Source organism: Bombina bombina, chromosome 4 (assembly GCF_027579735.1).
Source record: "Bombina bombina isolate aBomBom1 chromosome 4, aBomBom1.pri, whole genome shotgun sequence".
NCBI lineage: Eukaryota > Metazoa > Chordata > Amphibia > Anura > Bombinatoridae > Bombina > Bombina bombina.
The window spans coordinates 173,135,083-173,157,262 of NC_069502.1; the positions used below are offsets into that span (position 1 = coordinate 173,135,083).

The following is a 22,180-nucleotide window of genomic DNA, read 5'->3' on the forward strand; positions in this document are numbered from 1 at the left end:
GGTTTTGGGAATCTTTGTTTCCTCCTGGTGGTAAGGAAGAATAATTCCCAGTAGTAATGGATCGTGCGCCCTTACCACCTGTATGAAAGAAAAGAACTTTCCAGGACAAAAGTTCAATATCTATGCTGTGTATAGGTTCAAAACAAAGACTCGGAAGAACTGAGAGAACCAAACGTAAATTCTACGGAGGAGAAATAGGTCTAACCATTGGCCTGATTCTCTTTAAAGTTTGAACAAAGGTTTAAGCATCAGGAAGTTTGGCTAATCTCTTGTGAAATTCAACTGTTAAAGCTGAAATGTGGCCCTTCAAGGAACTAGCAGACAATCCCTTGTCTAGTCCATCTTGAAGAAACTGAAGAATCCTTGGGTAACTGGCTTCCTGGACTGAAAAGGAGTGTCAATAACACAATCAGAGAATCCTCTATGCTTCATAATTAAGCGTTCAACCTTAACACCATCAAATTTAGAGATTTAACAATTGGATGGAAGAGAGGACCTTGAGACAAGTGATCTTATCTATGAGGAAGAAGGCAAGGAGGGAAACTGGACATCTGACTCCAGTCTGCATACCAGGTTATGCGGGGGCCAAGCTGGAGCTATCAGGATTATTGATGCCAACTCCTGTTTATTTCAAGCAATGACTCTTGGAAAAAAAAACAAATGGAGGGAACAGGTAGGCTAGGCGAAAGTTCCATGGACACACTAAGGCATCTATCATCTGAACACTTGGGTCTCTGGATCTGGCACAATATGCTAGCAGTTTGTTGTTCAGTTGTGAAGTCATCAGGACTAAATCTGGATCCCACCTGCAACTAGCTGATCGAAAGTCTTCTGATGGAGAGACCACTCTCCTGGGTGAACGGACTGTCAGCTGAGATAGTCCGCCTCCCAATTTTTCACTTTTGAAATGGGAATTACTGATTCTGTTCTGCCCAAACTAGAATCTGGGATAATTCCTGCATAGATTCTGTTAAGGAAAGGCACATTGAGACTGAATCTATGGAACATTTATTCTCCAGCCATGATCCTAAATAAAGGATAAGAGCCATTGATAAAGACAGAGAGGGCTTAGTTAGACTAAGATGTTGTCCAGATAAGGAGCAAGCAATATACACTGAACAATGACTACTGCCAACAAAGCACCCAACACCTTTGTAAACATGTGGGGAGCTGAGGGAAGAACAAATGGCAGGGCAACAAACCTTAGAAACTGATGATGATCGTTGTGAATAGCGCAATGAAGGTATGGGTCCTTGAGGTCTATAGTGGACATGAACTGAGTCTGTTGGAATAAGGGTAAAATAGTGTGAATTGTTTAAGGTTTTTAAGTCCAAGATAGTATGATGTACCTTCCTTCGTTGGAACAATGAAGAGTTTGGAATAAAAACCCTGTCCATGTTCTGAGACAGGTACTTGCAAAATTACTCCAATCTGTTCCAGATCCTGAACACATTGAATAAAGGAAGCTGCCTTCAGGGGCTTGGATGGAAAACATATTCTGGAACCTTGGGAAATTATGTTTAGAACCCAATGGTACTGAACGAAATCATGGCCTTCTGAAAAAGACAATCTATTCCCTACCAGAACAGGTTCTTGTTCAGGGACTGTATCTTCATGCAGATTTAAAATTGGGATCAAAGTTCTTGTTTTGCTTATTTTTGGCCCAAGAAGATCCAGGTTTCCAGGCAAGCTATGAGGATTCTGCCTTCTGAGAGGAGAAAGACTTCTGATCTTTTGAGAAGCGAAAGGAACGAAAGCGGTTTCCTGGCCTATTCTTTCCTTTAGATCCCTTATCCTGAGGAAAAAAGGCTCCTTTACCACCAAAGGATCTTTGCCTGGAAGGAAAGAGAAAAGAATCTGTTCTCAGACACCATGTCAGCAGACCAAGACTTTAGCTATGAGGCCCTTCTTTTCAGGACTGCAAGGGAAATATTCTTGACATTAATCTGTGTCACAAATTAAAGCAGTAGGCATCTCAAGAGCCTTAATGCAATTCTGAATATTTTCTGCAGAAAATGGTTTAGCAGCTAACCGAGAAAAGGAATCTGACCTTAAACCTGCGGCACCAGTCACACAGGGTATAGCCAATGCTGGTTTCAGTAGAATTCCTGATTGAAGAAATAGTCTTCTTAGAAAGAACTCTAATTTGCGCTCCATTGGATCTCTGAAAGAAGTACTATCTTCAAGTGGAATAGTAGTATGCCTTGCCAACGTAGAAATAGCTCCATAAACTTTGGGAATAGTTTCCCATAATTACCAGGCTTTTTCCATTCCTTGGCAATTGGAAACCAAATCAGGGACCTGAAACACTTTAGTGGTCTTGGGAGGAGCTTTGAAAATAACATTCAACTAATTGACAGGTTAGTCCTCAGTAGTTTTTGGCTCAAAGTCCTAAAGTCATTAGAACCTCATGTAATAAAGACCGAATATGTTCCACCTTAAAACTGAGAGAGGAGTCAAATTCTGTATCAGGAGCTGTGTCTTGGTCCTCAGAGGACAATGTTCCATCTGAGTAAGAATCTGAACTCTGGAGGTATCTAAGTCTGAGGAGAGGATGCCTGCATATTTGCAATATAAGTTGTAGCCATATCCCCTGATTTGTGCTTATGCTTACTTGGTTTTGGGATAGTTGCCAAAAACTCTGTCATAGCTCTGTGTAAAAAAAATAATTACATTCTGGGGTAAAATGTGTATTAGCTCTGCTAGTAATGTATACTGGAGCAGGGCAGAGACCCTTAGTAGGAAAAAAGGCTGCAGGCTGACTTATGAGTTAAGGTATACAACTATTACAAAGTTGGTTAACCTGACATACTGGTACAGCTTTGCAATGTTCACATAGAAATTGATTAGATGTATTTTCAGTAGATCTACCCTGTATTGATAGTGTGCCCTAGGGTTTTTCATATTTATTACATATTGGATTTGTATTTATTCATTTGTTTGCACATTCTATATGAATGATTTAAATACAGTAGTATGGATGGTAATGAATTTATGAATCATCAAAGGCATTGCAGAAATGGCTCTTATTTTTCATTTTCTTTTATGTATGCAAATGGAGAAACCTTCACCATTAGAAGCAAATCAGGTTGTCATAGTAACCCCTTAATTACAACTAATTACCTGCACATGGCGTGGGAGGGTTTATTAGGGTTAGGTATAGTTTAAAAGGCATAAGCTTCCACTAGTCCAACAGATGCCTGAGGAAACAGCCAGTTTGGCTGAGAAACGCGTTGCAACTGTTTTTAACATTGGTTTTTATGTACTGGGGTTTATATCCCTGGAATTTTTAACAATTGGACAATAATTTTTTTTTTTTATGGAAGCCTAAGCCTGTTTATTAGATACACTGGAAAACAACATTCTGCTGCAGTATCAGTGTAGTTGGGTTACTGTGATTCCCCAGCTTGTCTCAATCAGCACATAGGTGCTGCTTTCTTTGAGAGTATATTATTTTCACATTTGATTATTTGTGCCATTTATATTGCAATATTGCACTAGGAGGCGCCCTTTCTTTGTGATTCCATCTTACAGATTTTACGTTTGGACACATTGGAATTCATCATCCTGCTACAGGATCAGTGTAGCTGGGTCACTGCGATTCCCCAGCCTGTCTCAATCAGCACATAGGTGCTGCTTCTTTTGTGAGTATTCAATCTTCACCTTTTTTTTTATCTGTGCCATTTATCTTGCAATATTGCACTAGGAGGCACCCTCTCTTTTTTGTGATTCTTTTTCACAGATTTTCTGGACTTTAATGAATATTGGCTTAAGCAATTTTTTTTAAGTCAAGGACTCAGTTAAGTTACCATCTTTAAGAGTCATATGTATGTATATCAAATGTCATTTGTTGTATACTAAAAATTGCCAATATATACATTTTTCTCTATAATAGCGCCCCCTATTGTTGGATACCTAGGTATGATCAACTGGTTCTTGTGTTGTTAGCTTGCAACTCTCTCTGATCTGTTAGAAAGATCTTCATGGACACCAAGTCTACAACTGTGCCCAGGAAATTCACTGGTATCTGCAGTAAGATAACTCTTTTCCAAGTTTATCTTACATCCATGTGCCTGAAGAAGACTTAGAAGAAAATCTGAGTGATCCCTTGCTAGACGAAAAGATGGTGCCTGTACCAAGATATCGTCCAGGTAAGGAGCTACTGCTATACCTTGGGTTCTGGCCACGGCTAGAAGAGCCACCAGAACCTTTGTGAATATCCTTGGAGCAGTAGCTAAGCCAAACGGAAGTGCTATGAACTGGAAGTACTGATTCAGAAAGGCGAACCTTAGGAACTGGAAATGATCCCTGTGGATCGAAACGTGAAGGTTTGCATCCTTCAGATCTATGGTTGTCATAAACTGTCCTTACTGAACCAGGGGAAGGATTGATCTTATAGTCTCCATCTTGAAGGAGGCGACACTAAAAGTTTCCTCCTTTTTGGGAACCACAAAGAGGCTTGAATAGAGCCCCAGACCTCTTTCTGATGCAGGTATCGGGATAATTACTCCTAAGGAGACTAGATCCCGTACACAATCTAAAAAGGTTGTCCTCTTCTCTGGTCTTGTAGACAGTCAGGAGAGTAAGAATCTGCGGATAAGGATTTGAATCCTATCCGGTATCCCTGATATACGACTTCGAGAACCCAAGGATCCTGAAACCAAGCGTCTGAGAAAAGCGACAATCTGCCCCCTACTCTATCCGATCCCGGATCGGGGGCCGCCCCTTCATACCGATTTGTTATTGGCGGGCTTCTTTGTCTGATTGGACTTGTTCCAGGACTGAGCAGGCTTCCAAGTGCTCTTGGGCTGCTGGGGTTTCGATGAAGATTGAGATTTTGGGATTTGTCTGAAAGAAAGAAGCAAAAATTAGAGGACTGCCGTCCCTTAGGTCTGTTCTTCTTATCCTGAGGTAGGAAGGCACCTTTCCCTCCATTAGACTTAGAGATGATAGAGTCCAGACCTGGTCAGAATAAGATCTTCCCCTTGAAAGCAAGAGAAAGGAGTCTGGATTTAGAAGTCATATCCGCAGACCAAGACTTCAACCAGAAAGCCCTGTGGGCTAGGACTGCAAAACCTTAAGCATTCAGGCGAATAATCTGCATATTCACATCACAGATGAAAGAATTAGCTACTCTTAGAGCTTTAATTCTCTCCTTAATATCCTCGAGGGGAGACTCCACCTCCATACGTTCAGACAGGGAGTAACACCAGTAGGTGGCGGCCCCGGGCACCGGTGACGCCAGTTGAAATAAAAATCCTGCGTGCTGGAACATTTTCCTTAGAAAAGTTTTAAACTTCTTAACCATAGGTTCTCTAAAGGAAGAGCTATCCTCAAGAGGGATAGTAGTAGTACACTTAGCTAGCGTCGAAATGGCGCCATCCACTTTAGGAATGGAGCCCCACAGCTCTAATTGAGAGTCAGGGGCCGGGAATTTTTTTTTTTTTAACGTAGCAAAGGGAGAAAAGGATGTTCCAATTTTTTCCAATTTGTAACTAATAATGTTCGCCATACAAACTGGTACCGGAAAAGTTTGTGGGACCTTCATGTCTTCATAAACCCTATCAAATTTAGGGATCTTAGGTTCCTCAGGTAGCTTAGCCTCTGGAACCTCTAGCGTAGACAGGGCTTCCTTCAGTAAAAAACGCAGATGTTCAATTTTAAATCTAAAAGAGGGTTCCTCCACCGGAGGAGATTTAGTAATAGAAGTCTCCGAAAGTTCACCCTCTGACGCCACAGAGGTCAACTCATCCTCGGATAGCTGGGACATACTCGCTAGATCCGATTGGAAATTAGAGTAATCTAAAACAGGAGAACTGTGTTTAACCTTTCTCTTACATTTCTGAGAGATAGGTAGAGCACTCAGGGCCGCAGACACCGCTAATTGTAACTGTGCAGTAAAGTCCGCAGGAAAAAGGCCCCCTCCAGACGGAGAAATAGCTGTGCCGCGGTGAACTGCATGTGAATCGGTTAGGGTAGAAAGGGTAGTAATCTCTCGGGTCACAGAATCCTGAGAGGTTGGTGACTCAGAGGGATTAATTGCTCTAGGGTTAATAGCAGACTTAGTTCCCTTTTTAGACTTTAAAACAGTACCCAGGCAAAATTGAGCAGGCGGGCAAACCACGGCCTCCTCACAATATAAGGAGGTATTATTAATCCCTACAGAAGGAATGGAACCTTCTAATTTATTATTAGAGTCCTCCATAGTAGGTATGTAATCCCACAGTAGAAAGAAAAACCTATAAAAAATAATCATTTTAAATATAGAAAGGCACCCTTAAAAAACCAATGGCTGGGGCACTCACCACCTCCTAGACCTAGACAAGTTTCCTCAGGTAGTGCTGTCTGCAGCAGGATCGATAAGGAAGTGAATGAAGCTGCACCGGGTCACATGGTGCGCAAGGACAGGACCTCCCCTGCTATGAAAAAAGTGCGCAAACCTATTAGGAGCTATGCAACTTACAAAGTGAAAGTGAAACCTGCCTGTTCCAGTCTAAATGAGCCCTGAAAACGTTTTTCACAAATGTTAAAGCAATATATAAACTCCCCAAACTGTTCCCAATAAACTCCCACTGAGGAGATATTAACACTTGATCCTACTGAGGTATAGAGGAGTCACACTGTGACCCTATATAAGGTGCCCCTGCTATAACAATAAAGGGGACTTACCCTCCAGGATCTGTGCTGTGGAACAGATACAGCCTCTCATGTGTGACAGCCCTGTAGCGATGCTCTGACAGGGACCTGAGTGTGGAAAAGCAAGCTCGTTAACACTGATCACTAAGGAGTTGTTGGATATATAGTAAAAAAGTCACAGGACCAGCACTAACTTCATAGGAATGTCCCTTTAAATCACTTTAAGGTGGATGTAGGTGCACACCTGAGGGACCACCCTTTCCAAAGTCCCAGCATATAATATGAAGAAAAATACACATGAAGCACTCTAAATGGAGCAACAGCACCTTTATTGAGCTCAATAAAGGTGCTGTTGCTCCATTTAGAGTGCTACCTGTGTATTTTTCTTCATGTTGTTGGATATATAGTCTGGATGGCTTCGCAGAAAAACTTTCCCTGCATCTCCAGACTAACTTTCATCAATACTCTCACTGAGAGGTTTATGTGATTACTTAAAACTCCAGTCCTCTCTTGAAGGGAACATACCCATTAAGGACTATCCGAATCTTCTGACACTTCTCTGCCATCCTCCTCTAGTGACGAAAGGCAAAGAATGACTGGGGGGATAGGGGAAGTGGGAGGGATATTTAAGCTTTTGGCTAGGGTGTTTTTGCCGCCTCCTTGTGGCCAGGTGTTATATTTTCCCAACAGTAAGGAATGAAGTTGTGGGACTCTCCCTGCCTTATGAAAAGAAATAACCAAACTTCTTAACCCACAAAAAAACAACAACTATCCTGACCAGAAAAAAAATCACAAAACACATCACAAGAAAAAAAAAAACCCTACCATTAAAAACAAAAAACAAATTACCACAACAAAAAGAATACAGCTATGCCTTTTCTTAAAGGAACAGTCTAGTCAAAATGTTAAACTTTCATGATTCAGATAGGGCATGCACTTTTAAGCAACTTTCCAATTTAATTTGATCATTAAATATGCTTTATTCTCTTGGTATTCTTTGTTGAAAGCTAAACCTAGGTAGGCTCATATGCTAATTTCTAAGCCCCTGAAGGCTGCCTCTTATCTCAGTGCATTTGAACAGTTTTTCACAGCTAGACAGCGCTAGTTCATGTGTGTCATATAGATAACATTATGCTCACTCACGTGAAGTTATTTATGAGCCAGCACTGGTTGGCTAAAATGTATGTTTGTCAAAAGAATTGAAATAAGGGGCAGTCTGCAGAGACTTATATACAAGGTAATCACAGAGGTAAAAAGTATATTAATATAGCAGTGTTGGTTATGCAAAACTGGAGAATGTTAATAAAAGGATTATCTATCTTTTTAAACATTAAAAATTCTGGCGTAGACTGTCCCTTTAAACTAAAGACCAGTTAAAAAAAATACCCCAAAATAAAAAAAAACACTAAACTAAATTATATAGCAATAGCCCTTAAAAGGCATTGCTCTAAAGTGATTTTAGTTCTTTTTCACTAAAATAAATACTGCCCCATTCTACAAATAACGTCCCATAATTAAAAAAAGGCAATCAGATTGGCATTAATATAGGGCTGAATGTGTCCACAAGACATTAAACTACTAAGGGAAGGGAGTGAGAGAAGCTAAAGAGAGTTTCTATAAGATAAAGGGGAGGCTACAAATAGGACAGCAATAAGGTCCCATTAAATATGTAAAGAGGTTATGGTGGTTATAGAGGTCCTAAGCAAGAGCAACATGAAATCCAAATGTCTTTTCCTGATGCAGAGAGAGCACACAATTTAAAGAACATTTCCAATTTACTTCTTTTAACAAATGTAGTTTGTACGCATGGTGTCCTTTGTTGAAGAGAATACCTGGGTAGGTAGAGTGCACATGACTGGAGCACTATATGGCAGCAGTTTTGCAAGAATGAATATTAAAAGCACTCTTGCAAAACTGCTGCTCCTGAGCCTACAAAGGATACCAAGAGAGAGAACTAAATTTGATAATAGAAGTATATTGGAACATTTACTTTTTACACTATTTGTATTATGAGAGAAACATTTTGAGCCTCATGTCCTTTATACCTAACCCCTTTCATTATATTGTCCATTTAAGCGTAACACGATACTTAAAGGGACATGAAACCCAATTTTTTTCTTTCTTAATTCAGATAGAGAATACAATTTTAAACAACATTTCAATTTACTTCTATTAACTAATTTGCTTCATTCTTTAGGTATCCTTTATTGAAGTAATAGCAATACACATGGGTGAGCCAATCACATGAGGGATCTATGTGCAGCCACCAATTAGCAGCTACTGAGCCTATTTAGATATCATTTTCAACAAAGGATATCAATAGAAACATGCAAATTAGATAATAGAAGTAAATTGGAAAGTTGTTTGATCCCTTAAGAAACCAGCGACGTACCCTGTACGTTGATGGTCTTTCTATGGGGATTTCATTATTTCCGGTGACCACCAGGAAGGAGTGAGGGTATTATAAAAAAGAAAACACTTAACAACCAGCAACATACAGGGTACCCCATGGTCATTAAGGGGTTAAAATCTTCACAACACTTGGCACACACCGATATGGTATAAAAAATCAATTTATTGAATATCAAACATTATAATTAATTAGCCCTAACATCTAGATACATCAGTTATTTGTCTGCACATTGAGTACACTGTGAGCATCTTAGCTAGTTTCTGAAGTTCTGTGCAACAACCAAGTCCTATAACATATATTTACAAGCTTACTTCTTACTTGGGACAGTCTAGTCGAAATTAAACGTTTATGGTTCATATAGGTCACGCAATTTTCTAATTTACTTTTATCATGAAATTTGCTTTGTTCTCTTGGTATTCTGTGTTAAAAGCTAAACCTAGGTAGACTCATATGTTAATTTCTGCCGCCTCTTATCTCAGGGCATAGATAACATTGTGCTCACGCACGTGGAATTGCCTAGGAGTCAGCACTGATTGGCTAAAATGCAAGTCTGTCAAAATAACTAAAATAAGGGGGAAGTCTGCAGAAGCTTAGATACAAGGTAATTACAGAGGTAAAAAGTAATAATATAACTGTGTTGGCAATGCAAAACTGGGGATAGGGTAATAAAGGGATCATTTATCTTTTTAAACTAGTTTGGTGTTGACTGTCTCTTTAACCAAATAACTATTTTATCTTTATTCAGATGCTCTAGAGAAGCAACAGATTATACTTATTTTTGGCCTCCATACTCACCCACCACTCCTGGTCTTCTTCTCCATCCACCACAATGATTTCCCCCTCTAAAAAAGTGAGCTCATCCGGGTTGTCGGCCATGCAGTTGTATATTGCCTTTACCCTCTTAGTCTTTACTTTTACCTGAAGGAGGACAGATAATTTATATAAACTCTGAGCAGAACTCTCATAAACATCACTGTGCATAACACTGTGCATAGCAAGCCTTATTGAGATTATAACTGGGAATTTATTCAGCTGTCTCAGCAAATTAAAATGAATGACTGCAGTAAAACTGGCTGCTATATTTCTAATGACATAAAATCACTTAACGCAATAGCTGGAGCAGCTGCAAGACACTCACACAAAACAGTTACGGCAAATGGATGTGCGTTTTTTCTATATAATAGCTTGATTTAGTATTACAGGTGTATTTCTTACACAAACATATTAGGTTGAGCAAGTCATTTTTGATTCTATATTAATGGCTGCGACTGAAGCTAATACTTGCCATCTGAGATTTCCGAGGCATTGGTGCAGGTGGCATTACTGGGGCTGTGGGTTTTGGTCCAGACTGTGAGAGTGCTGTGTCAGAGGATGCGTCTCCTGTAGCTGAGGTGATTGGAGAAGAGATACAACCAAAAAGATTACGTTTTGTGAAGGGAATGTACAGAATGTTTTGTGATCTACTATATAAATTCTATTGCCATAATCTTAAAATGGAAATGAAACCCAAAATTTTTCTTTCATGATTTAGGTGGAACATATAATTTTAAACAATTTTCCAGTTTACTTCTATTATCAAATTGTCTTCATTCTTTTGTTATCATTTGTTAAAGGAGCAGCAATGCACTACTGGTTTCTAACTGAACACATGGGTGAGCCAATGACAATCAGTATATATATGCAGCCACCAATCAGAAGATAGAACCTAGATTCTTTGCTGCTCTTGAGCTTACCTAGATAAACATTTTAGCAAATGATAACAAGAAAAGGAAGCAAATGAAATAATAGAAGTAAATTGGAAACTTGTTTAAAATTGTATTCTCTGTCTGAATCATGAATGTCTAATTATGACTTTATTGTCCCTTTAAATACAAGGAAGGGGTTATGTTCACTATGTATGGCACATTTATACCTAATTAATGAGCCAGTTTTTAAAATGCTGATAACCAATGTTCATCTTGCTTATGTTACGCATCTAATTTACACAGGGGTCAAGTCGAGCGGGAACGCATGGGAACGGAGTTCCGGCACTATTTTTGCAGGAGGAACTAAGTTCCCTCTGGATGAGAGAGCAGAAATGCTTCAGTAAACACTGCTGCTGGTGGTGGGAGGAGCTGTACCACAGTCTGATTAGAGGGAAAGTGAGATCCTGTAGTAATGGGCAGTAACACTTCCTACAATATTATTATTATTATACTTTATTTATTAAGCACCAACATATTCCACAGTGCTGTAATACACTAAATTCAAGCCTGTCAGCGGTCCTGTTGTGTTATCACCCTGCACTGTGCGGAACACATGGTGCTAACATTTCTGCGTGGTTTGCCTTAGGGTTATTTAGCTCCTCTCAGCAGAAATAGGACTATTGCACCTTAAGTGGGTGAGACTCTGTGACATAGGAGGATTCTCAGGCCCAAAGGCAACCCTTCATTGGTTTTAATTTTCTTTCATTAACCAAAGTGTATAGATTATATACACACAAATACAGTGTGTGTGTGTATATATATATATAAAAAACAATATTAATTGTGAGGGTGGGTGGAAGTTTCGGCGAGTTCCCACACTTTGTTTTGTAGGACTTGATCCCTGGTTTTACATCACAAGGACAACGTGAATACAAATGCAATACTCACTAGGAGCCTGTAATGATGATGAACCTGTAATTGGGGGCTTTGTCACTGCAGTGGGTTTATCTGTCCTGTTGAGAAACAATAAAAACACAAAAGTCCATAATTAGCAGAACGTCATATCATTCTCCTAAAATTCTAATTCTGGCTTATAGCTTTCTTGATTCTTATACATACACTCCTATATAAATCATCCCTGTCATCTCCATATTCTGGAGGCTCCTAAACATCAAACAAATGTGCCAACCATTGCAATTAGCATTATTACATAATCTATGGTCACTACACGGACAAAAATGATTTGTAACACAGTTTAAAAACATGTTTTGGCTACAGATAAACTGCACATGAAGAAGCTACAGGATGCGTGTTTGTCACCTACTGAGACAGAACCTCCAGATCTTAGCTCCTCACAGAGGTACAGTATATTTAGGTTTCCTAATGTCATCACACAGATAAATCTGTGTCCCAGCCATGGCCTTTATGTATTCCATTATCAAAACATTAAAATTATGAGTAACACTGTACATTACATCAAAAAGGATAGAAGGGGCAATTCAATAGACCATTTGGAGGCGCTATAATGACTTCCCACTTGACTTCAGATACAGTAGTAACTTAGCTTAATGCCAATGGATTGCTTCAAAAACTATAACAAAAAAATACTTGGGAGAGGCAAGCTCCTAAAAGAATCTGACAATTCACCCCATCTTAAACTGATATGCCATAGGCAAGGGCATTAACAATATGTGCCAAAATATGGCCATGACTTACCCTTGAACAAAGTCACTGCCACACGTTCTAGATCAAGTAAATGGTATATAGTTTTAATATTATATTGTTATTAAATAATTTATTTCTAGTATTATGACATATTACCCGGGCACAGGCTTTTTTTGTGAAATACGATTTGGCGGCTGAGGTGGTACAGGCGGAGGAACAGGTTTGTTTTGTGGAATTGGTGGCGCAGGCATCTGTTTTGACTGCTGGCTTAGTGCTTCCATAACGCTGGCCGTCTTAGCGACTGGAGGTGGCGGTTGGTCTAAAAGCAGAGATTGACACATTATTTTTTCAAAGAAAATTAAATATATTTATATACACACACATATATACACACACACACACACACAAATATATATATATATATATATATATATATATATATATATATATACACACACACACACACACACACACACAGAGGCACACATACACAGTGTTTGCATGACATGAATACTGTTTGTGTACATGACAGTTTAATTCACAAGACTTTTCACAGCAGATGTTAATGTTTAGAATGTAATACCCAAACTACAAAAACACATACTCTATTTGCCTGGATATATATATATATATATCAAAATAACAAGAGTATTGCATTGAGCAATGATACTTTTTTATTGGACTAACTATACATTTATAAGATGACAAGCTTTCGGAAGAATGTCTTACTCCAAAGTATTGCTTCGGACTTGAAAAAGGAAGACACTCTTCCGAAAGCTTGTCATCTTATAAATGTATAGCTAGTCCAATGAAAAGTATCATTGCTCAATGCAATACTCTTGTTATTTTGATATCTAAATCTCTAGACTAACACGGCTACTCCATTCAACGTATATGTATGTATATATACACACCCGGGGGCGTATTTATGCCTAGGCCAACAAGGCCGGTGCCTAGTTTTGCAGATAGGGGGGGGGGGGGGGCGGCCCGGGTACCTGCATATTTTTTTTTTTGCTAAAATTTTACATTTTTTTTTGGCGGTCACGTGACCCGGTCTTTTGCCAAGGTCACGCGACGTTTCTTAACTTCTGCCCGCTCACAGTTGCCGCACATGGATGGAGGGAGACACGCACGTGCGCATGTGATCTCCCTTCCAGGGCAGTGAGGAGCGGCTGTGAGTGGGATCGCATCGGACTGGAACCTAAAACAGAGAGGATTGGTGAGGAGGGGGTGACCCGGCGGGAGGACTGGAGAGGAGGGGGGGGTGACCCGGCGGGCAGGCACAGAAAGAATAATAGTAAGTACTCACTGCTCAGCTCACTCAGTCATACCTGTTAGTATTGTGCAGCTTTATTGACAGAAAGTCAGTTTATAGAAATACATGTGGAGTCGACTTTAAATTTTAAAGTCCACATGTATTTCTATAAACTGACTTTCTGTCAATAAAGCTGCACAATACTAACAGGTATGACTGAGTGAGCTGAGCAGTGAATACTTACTATTATTCTTTCTGTGCCTGCTTTAAATGCTAATTGGTTGGCTCTGTTTTTGTGTGTGTGTTGTGTCAAAAATCAGTGTGCACAATAACTTTAAATGCATATAGATCATTATCTGTCTTAGCAGGATTCTGAGTGCCTAGGGCAGCACAAAACCTAAATACGCCCCTGCTGATATACCGGTATATATATAATATGGTCTTCTGGGGTTAACTGCCTGTGACTCTGGGGACAGCACAGCTTCCTGTGAGTGCCTGTGAGCACCTAGGGCTGAGCGTGTTGCAGGGTCATGGGATGTGTACCCGGTCCGGTATGAGAGTGCAGTCCCCTTCCGTGTTTTGTATATGTCTAGGGAGATTACATATGCCTGTGCACCCTTCTCGTGTTCCCAGTTTGTTTGGATTTGAGAGCTTGCATTGTGTGACTGTTTTAGGGTCCCAGGTATTGGAAAGGACCTTGATGTGGTACCTGGGCTTGTCCCATTTGGCCAAATGCAGTAACTAACCTTTCCATTTTTGCTTTTAAATCTTAGCTGAGAGCGTGTGAGTGAGTGCTGGACTTTCTCTGTGTGTTGTATTAATTTGTTTTGTAATTTTCCCTATGGTTCTTGCACCCAGACCTGTTTGGGGTTAACTGCCTGTGTCTCTGGGGACAGCACAGCTTCCTGTGAGTGCCCGTGAGTATTCAGGGCTGAGCATGTTGCAGGGTCATGGGATGTGTACCCGGTCCGGTATGAGAGTGCAGTCCCCTTCCGTGTTTTGTATATGTCTAGGGTGATTACATAAGCCTGTGCACCCTTCTCTTGTTCCCAGTTTGTTTCTATTTGAGAGCTTGCATTGTGTGGCTGTTTTAGGGTCCCAGGTATTGGAAAGGATCTTGATGTGGTACCTGGGCTTGTCCCATTTGGCCAAATGCGGTAACTAACCTTTCCATTTTTGCTTTTAAATCTTAGCTGAGAGCTTGTGAGTGCTGGACTCTGTGTGTTGTAGTAATATGGTCTTCTAGTTAGAACTATCTGCATCTCAGCAATCACCTGGATATGTTGCTAACATAATATTCACTAACTGTACAACTGTTAGGCTAAACCCGTTGGCCCACACATGAGTTAAACAATAGCTCAGTCTTTTATGTGGCTGTTTTATTTAAGACTGCATTGCTCAAGAAGAAGAGAGAAGTAGGACTAATTATTATTACTGTTATTGCCAACAGATTCCGCAGCGCTAATAAATACAAGTAGGAAGTAGACATCACTGGTTTAACCTAACACTGGATTTAAGCATGACGGTATAATAAATGTTACTATACAAAAGTATCTATACTGCACGGATTAAAAGGACAGTAAAGTCAACACGTGGCAGCAGTTGTTTATAGGACAGTTATACATAGTTGCCATAGAATACTACAGATATGTGCATGCTCCTAAGCTCCTATTAACCTACCTAGGTTTACTCTTCAATTAAAGTTTTAAAGTTGTTTAAAATTTCTTCCACTATCTGAATTATTTAACATTTAATTTAGACTTTACTGCTCCTTCAATTATAAGGCATATATTAAATAAACATGTAATGATGAACATCAATTTTAAATACAAGCTATTTTACAATATACTTATATATTGTATCAGCAAACAATGCTTTAGTAAAAGTTATTACTCTTTCAGGGGCATATCTACATATGCTATGTGAGCCCAGTGCACTTGCAATCACAACGACTTCTCGTAAAGCAGACAGTGGCCCGTATTGCACTTACAAGCCAGCACTGGCTCTATGACTCTGAGTGCGCACAGTGTTTGTACGCGGTGCTACAAGGAATGCGCAGCATATATACATGTTCACTGAATCAGAGATAACTTTTACTAGAATCATTTTTATGTACAATTGTTATCTTCTTAAAACGCATATTTCAGTTTTAATGGTTATGCCCATTTAATACATAAATTATTATTTTATACAAAATTACCACCAAAAATGAGCGCACCTTACACCATCCAAAATTAGCTATCAATTGTGACTCATTTGTCACTGTTTTTCTAAGACTGTTAGAAACCTTTTAATCTGTTAGTTAAAATGAGTGCTGGGTTACACATATAGGGCAAGATGTTACTCAGTTAAGATTACTTCTGATTAGAAGATTACAGTTTAGTAACAGATAAGAAGAAATCTTGGTCAAGCTCATTAAGCCCAATCACAAGGTATCATATAAATCTGCCTATTTATACAGCTAAAACAAAGCTATAATGATGTGGAAGCCAAACACGCACACACACACACGTGCACACGCACACACAAGTAGTTAGAAGAAATTATGAATGGATAGACAATTTGTTTAAACAGACAATAACGTACTTGTGGCGGTGGAGGTTACACGCAGTGGTGGTACAGGGGGGTGAATAGCTGGCGGATCAGATGAAGACCTCTGTCTGCTGCCACTTTCAAATCCTACAGGATTAGCTTTCCAGGATGGGGGGTTGGAAGGTGTGGCGTGAAAGCTACTGCCAAAAATAGTTGACTGAACTAAAGGGGACAAAATACATTAAATAAAGGTTTGGAGGGAGGAATATTACAAGAATAGGAGATATTTCCATACTTTGAAACTAATAACTAAATGCAATAATTCTGTATAAATAATTGCATTTTGCAGAGAGTGACTTTATAAACGGATGCAGATAAGTATATATGCACTAAATATTATGATATAACTGCACAGATCCTGATGGGCGTGGCACAAAGGCAAACTAATCAAACTGAGGTGAGTCGCAACTCTCTTTATGCCAGGGCTGCTCAATGTGTGACCTGCAAGTCACTCCACCACCTAGCAGAAAACAGACATCAATAACCTGTTTGCAAAAAAAGCATTTCCACAATTATTAGATACAAATGTGCATCTGTACCATTGTTTGTACATGTGCCTTGTATATACAGATCTATTCATTAAATGCATCTGGCTTCCTATGTAGGAACAATGTGATCAGAATCTAATTTTATTAAGAGACATTATCTTTAGCATTAGTAGAGTAGAATGTAATGTGGCCCCCAGCCAGTTCCAGTTTAGTCATTGGACGGCACTGGTCTATGTTAATAGATATAATGACTGCACAGTAGTATATCTATTAAAGGGGACATGAAACCCAATCCTTTTCTTTCATGATCCAGATGCAATTTTAAACCAATCTCTAATTTACGTCTTTTATCAAATTTTCTTCATTCTCTTTTGTTGAAAAACAGGGATGTAAGCTCAGGAGCATTCACATGTACGGAGCACTATATGGAAGTACTATATCCTGCCATGTGGTGCTCCAGACACATCTAGGTATCTCTTTAACAAATGGGAATGAGGCAAATTTGATAATAGAAGTAAATTGGAAACCTTTTTAAAATTGTGTGCTCCATCAGAACCATAAAAGAACATTTCTGGGTTTCATATCACTTTTGGTTCAAATAAGAATGATTCAATAATCACTGATTTGCAAACGCTTATTACTTTTAAAAGTATACACAGATTTGGCAGCACATTAGTTGGGATTGGGGGTAACTACAAAGCCTGACAAAAAGTACTTTCAGAGTTGTTATGAAAGGACCAGTAAATTACAGTATACTTCAAAGTTATGCCTATTTCCTCTCCTCCTGTATCATGTGACTGACATTAGCCAATCACAAATGCATATACTGTTTGTATATTCTGTGAATTCTTGCACATGCTCAGTAGGAGTTGGCGACTCAAAAAGTGTAAATATAAAAAGACTGTGCACATATTGATAATGGAAGTAAATTGGAAAGTTGTTTAAAATTGCTGCTCTATCTGAATCATGAAAGTTTGCTTTAGACTTGAGTGTACTTTTAAAAGGTAAACATTTGCCATGTTTTTATGGCCATATAGGGAGTTTTACACAAACAACAGTTGCAGCCCTCCAAAAACTGTCATTGATATAGATGGGGTAGGGTATTCCTCAACTGGAGGTCTGGAGATAAACTGGTGAGGTTTTGATGCTGCCTTTCCATGTGCAAAAGAGAAAAACAGCCAAATCTGAATTTGTTATACTTGCACTGATACTGTTTTTATTACCAGACCAAAATATATATCAAATATGTGTTTTGTTACATATCAAAATAACTTTTATACAGAATTTTAAATGACGCTGATCTGAAGATTATATACATGTTATATACATGTTCTTGTATTTAATTTCATTTTTATAAATGTGTTTTGGGTAGTAAAGTGGCCTGACAAGACAAAGAGACAGACACACGGACCATGCAAGATTAAAACTCAGCCTACTTGGTTTATATGGGCCGTAAAACTGCATTAGAGACTACAGAACATTCTAATACTGGCAGAAGTCTCTTATTTTATATTTTGCATGACTTAAAGTGATTGTTTGTTAAATGCTAGGATTTACAATTGGAACAAATAAAGGGGACTTTTAGTCATGAAGCATAAAATACTTCCTACTGAAAGTTATTTGAAGCGGTCGCTATTTTGCTGACAGGTGACGTTTCCACCTCTTAGCCAATAGCTGTGCGGGCTATCCGGCTTGGTGCCAAGCTGGGCCGCACGGTTATTTGCTAAGAGGTGGAAATGTCACCTCTCAGCAAAATAGTGTTCGACCGTGGGCAGCCTGAGGTGCTCAGTGTGGCGACCACTTCAAACAAATAAAGGAACTTTCAGCATGAAGTATTTTATACTTCATGACTGAAAGTCCCCGTTATTTGTTCCACTGGTAAATCCTAGCGTTTCACAAACGCTAGGATTTACCATCACTTTAATCACAAAAAGTCTTTGTTGAAGATTGCAGAACCTGTTTGCATTTGTACTGATAATGAACCCAGAGACTTTTTTATTACATAATGTCATTATAAAATGGAAAACTGCAAAAAAAGAAAAAAAAATACAGTGTAAAGCATAAAGCACAGTGGATAGAGCACTGCTGAAACTTCAATTCTCTTTTAAACCAAACGTGATAAAAGAAAAAAATATATATATACATTTTGAAATTTAAAGTAATAAAGTATGACAGATTGGTGAATTCACTGTCCCAGAGTTTGTCCCCAAATCCTTCCTTTGTATTCACAAACACTTCAAAAGGAAACAAAGGGAGACAATAGTGTAATCCTGTTTATATAAACCAACACAGGGCCTCAATTATTTTAACAAATTAATATTTTTTATATTTACCGGAGATGTGACTGGTTATGAGCCTAACATAACATTGCTGCAATACAATTAAGTTTGGTTAAAGCTCAGAACCATGTGAGTAATGGAAAACTGAGGTTCTCTGTTGGTTCATATAAACAGATTAAATAAATAAAGCCACCAATCAGCAAGTGCTACCCAGGTGCTGAACTAAAAATGGGCCGGCTCCTAAGCTTACATTCCTACTTTGTCAAATAAAGATAGCAAGAGAATAAAGAAACATTGATAATAGGAGTAAATTAGAAAGTTGCTTAAAATCGCATGTTCTATCTGAATAATGAAAAAGAAATGTGGGTTTTGTGTCCCTTTAACTACTTAGCACAAAGTATTTAAGGACATTTCTATATTAAATTTCTTTTTTAACCCTTTCTGATTCATTTACACCCCTGAGCTGAGAAAATCCGCTTCCCAGTTGTCCACACCCGGAATGTGGATCTTTGACAGCGAAACAGTTGTGGGCCTCCGCCCACTCCAGAATCTGAGATACTTCCCTCATTGCTAGCGAGCTTCTCGTTCCCCCCCTGATGGTTGATGTAAGCCACCAAGGTTATATTGTCTGATTGGAATTTGATAAACTGGGACAAACCCAACAGAGGCCAAACCTTCAGAGCATTGAAGATTACTCAAAGTTCCAGAATGTTGATCGGGAGGGAGCGTTCCTCCTGAGACCATAGGCCCTGTGCTTTCTTGGCACCCCAAACAGCTCACCATCTTGATAGACTTGCGTCTGTAGTCACAATCTCCCAGGATGGTCTTAGAAAGGATGTCCCTCGGGACAGATGATCTGGACATAGCCACCAAGAGAGTGATTCTCTCGACCGGTTGTCCAGGGAAATTTGTTGAGACAGATCCGAAAGATTGCCGTTCCACTGCCTCAGCATGCACAGCTGTAACGGTCTGAGACGGAACCTGGCAAAGAGAATTATGTCCATGCTAGACACTATGAGACTAATTACCTCCATACACTGAGCCACAGATGGCCTTAAGGAGATCCGGAGGGCAAGACATGCGGAAGCTAGCTTGCAACGTCTCTGGTCTGTTAGAAATATCCTTATTGGGGGCGGAGCCAGCATGCAATGGGATAAGACGCAGATCCCTGAAGCTCCTGATAATAAGCTTTCAAATGCCTAATAATTCAGGGTAATCTACCCCAAAAACAACATACTCTTTTCAACACAAGCACTATCTATAAAATTAGCACCCTTTGGCTGAGGAAATGTGTTTGGGAATCCTCTATATTTGATTGCCAAGAAAACTACGGGGTAAACTACAGCATGGCTTGAGTGCCGCCATTGGAGCATAATTGGTGTGCATACGATGTCAAGACTTCCCAGAGGTTTGCTACCACCTTGACCAATTCTTAAAAGGCTAAAGCATCTGACTTAGCGACTGCAGCTGCAACCCTCCACCTCAACAATTCTGTCTGCATCTGCTCTGCTCGGAGACCCAATGGGGAACCCCATCGCCATATTGGAGGTGCTTGAATCACTACTATGGGAGCACCGACTAGCTTTTTTGGATTCCATTCAGGCAGCTTTTACACCCCTGGATTCCAACTGTGTTGGAGTGTGCAGCAGAGATGACAGGGCGATGGGACCTCTATCTTTGCCGCTTGACGCCCCTACAGGTATTGATGAGCTGACAGGAGACACTGAAACCACGCGGGAGTATCTGCCAGTCTCAAGCTTGGCTCCTCTCCAGAGGCCGACTTCAGCAGGCCAGGTGCTGAAGCCCAGTAAAGCGCTTGCTGGAGCTGTGGCTGCAGTCCACTCTGCACATAGTCGGGGGAGAGACTTAAGCACCGGGACGGCTCACGCAGCGGCAGCTACTGCTGAAACCGAAAAAAGGTCATTTCACTTTATTGCGGCCCTGGAGTGGCGATATTGATGGGGCCCGACCGGCACTCACATCAACCCAGGTATTTAGGTGGAATACATCTGGGAGGGCTCACGCTGATGAGCTCTCTCATAACCCAGGAGTGTCTGCATATGTTCCTATGGTGGATCGCTGTCAAGGCAGGAAGGTTGGCATTGGATGATTTTCAAATGTACATATTTTCCCCTAGTTCTTACCAAGCTTCTCACATTATATGAAACAATTGATGGCAAATTGACTTAAAATTGTGGAATGACAGTCTTATCTTATAGACTTGAAGAAGCTTGTACAGGACAATTTATTTTCATTACAGGTCTGTAAGTGGTTGAGTATATGAGACTTTGCTGATGTACAATAACTTTCAAATGTTATCGAAATTAATACTCTTTTGTTTTTGAATGTCAGATTCTATACATGTTTCCTTTCCTCTGAGTTATATGTTTTGTTCATATGTCTCTTGTCACCTCCTGTTAGCATCCATATAGAAGCTCAATAGCTACTCACATATTAGTTATATTCTGCCCTTTGCTCTATTCTCCCACAAGTCTATTTTCAACATTATTAACTGCATATTTAAAGTTATAGCTCTTTCATGGTTATTATCTTAAAGGCCAAGTTTACTGTGTTATTTGGTGTATGGTTAAGCGATTTTTCTACTGTACCTCCTCCTTATACTATAGCAAGGCTGTCTGTTCTGCACATTCACATGATGGTAGGACGAGAGTTCCTACTAAAGTTGAAACTTGTTACTGTATTGTAACCCTCAAATATATTACAGGTTTGTACATCTTAAAAATGATGGCAGGTACTATCTATATAATTATATATTGCCGTGGGGTATAGGGCCCGTGCCCAAACGGTAAGATTTTCTAATGTATACCTGCTGTTTGGGTTAATTATTGCATTTAATCGCACGACCGTATATAGAAACAGTCTGATATTGTTTAATTCCATAATTGACAACAAGGTAACATACCCATAATACAGTATGTCATATGTATTTCGCCATCACTTTCTCTCGCTCTCATGTTTACTATATGCTCGCAGGTTCTGGAGAGGTTTTGTTTAAAATTACAGTAATTTCATACCCCCTAGTCGTATAATCTACCTTAATAGATTTTTGCTTCTTAAAATTATGGTCATGTAGGTCTAGGTAGGGGCTGGAATAGCCCTTATTTCAGACTAATTCCTTTTTTTTATATATTGCACCTCCTATGATT

The 22,180-nt window shown here is 39.5% G+C and overlaps 1 protein-coding gene across 2 annotated transcripts in view; it reads right to left on the reverse strand.

Annotated features, from left to right (window-relative positions):
• The window catches only part of ASAP2 (ArfGAP with SH3 domain, ankyrin repeat and PH domain 2), a 774,383-nt gene that overhangs the window by 13,635 nt on the left and 738,568 nt on the right, over positions 1-22,180 (reverse strand). The window contains exons 23-27 of one of the 2 annotated variants that reach the window (XM_053709708.1): positions 16,241-16,408; positions 12,556-12,718; positions 11,683-11,747; positions 10,335-10,435; positions 9,845-9,967 (exon numbers count right to left, since the gene is read on the reverse strand). In XM_053709708.1, coding sequence (XP_053565683.1) covers positions 9,845-9,967; positions 10,335-10,435; positions 11,683-11,747; positions 12,556-12,718; positions 16,241-16,408 — 620 coding nt within the window. The remainder of the gene's footprint in view (positions 1-9,844; positions 9,968-10,334; positions 10,436-11,682; positions 11,748-12,555; positions 12,719-16,240; positions 16,409-22,180) is intronic. The other variant, XM_053709709.1, reaches the window with a different exon arrangement.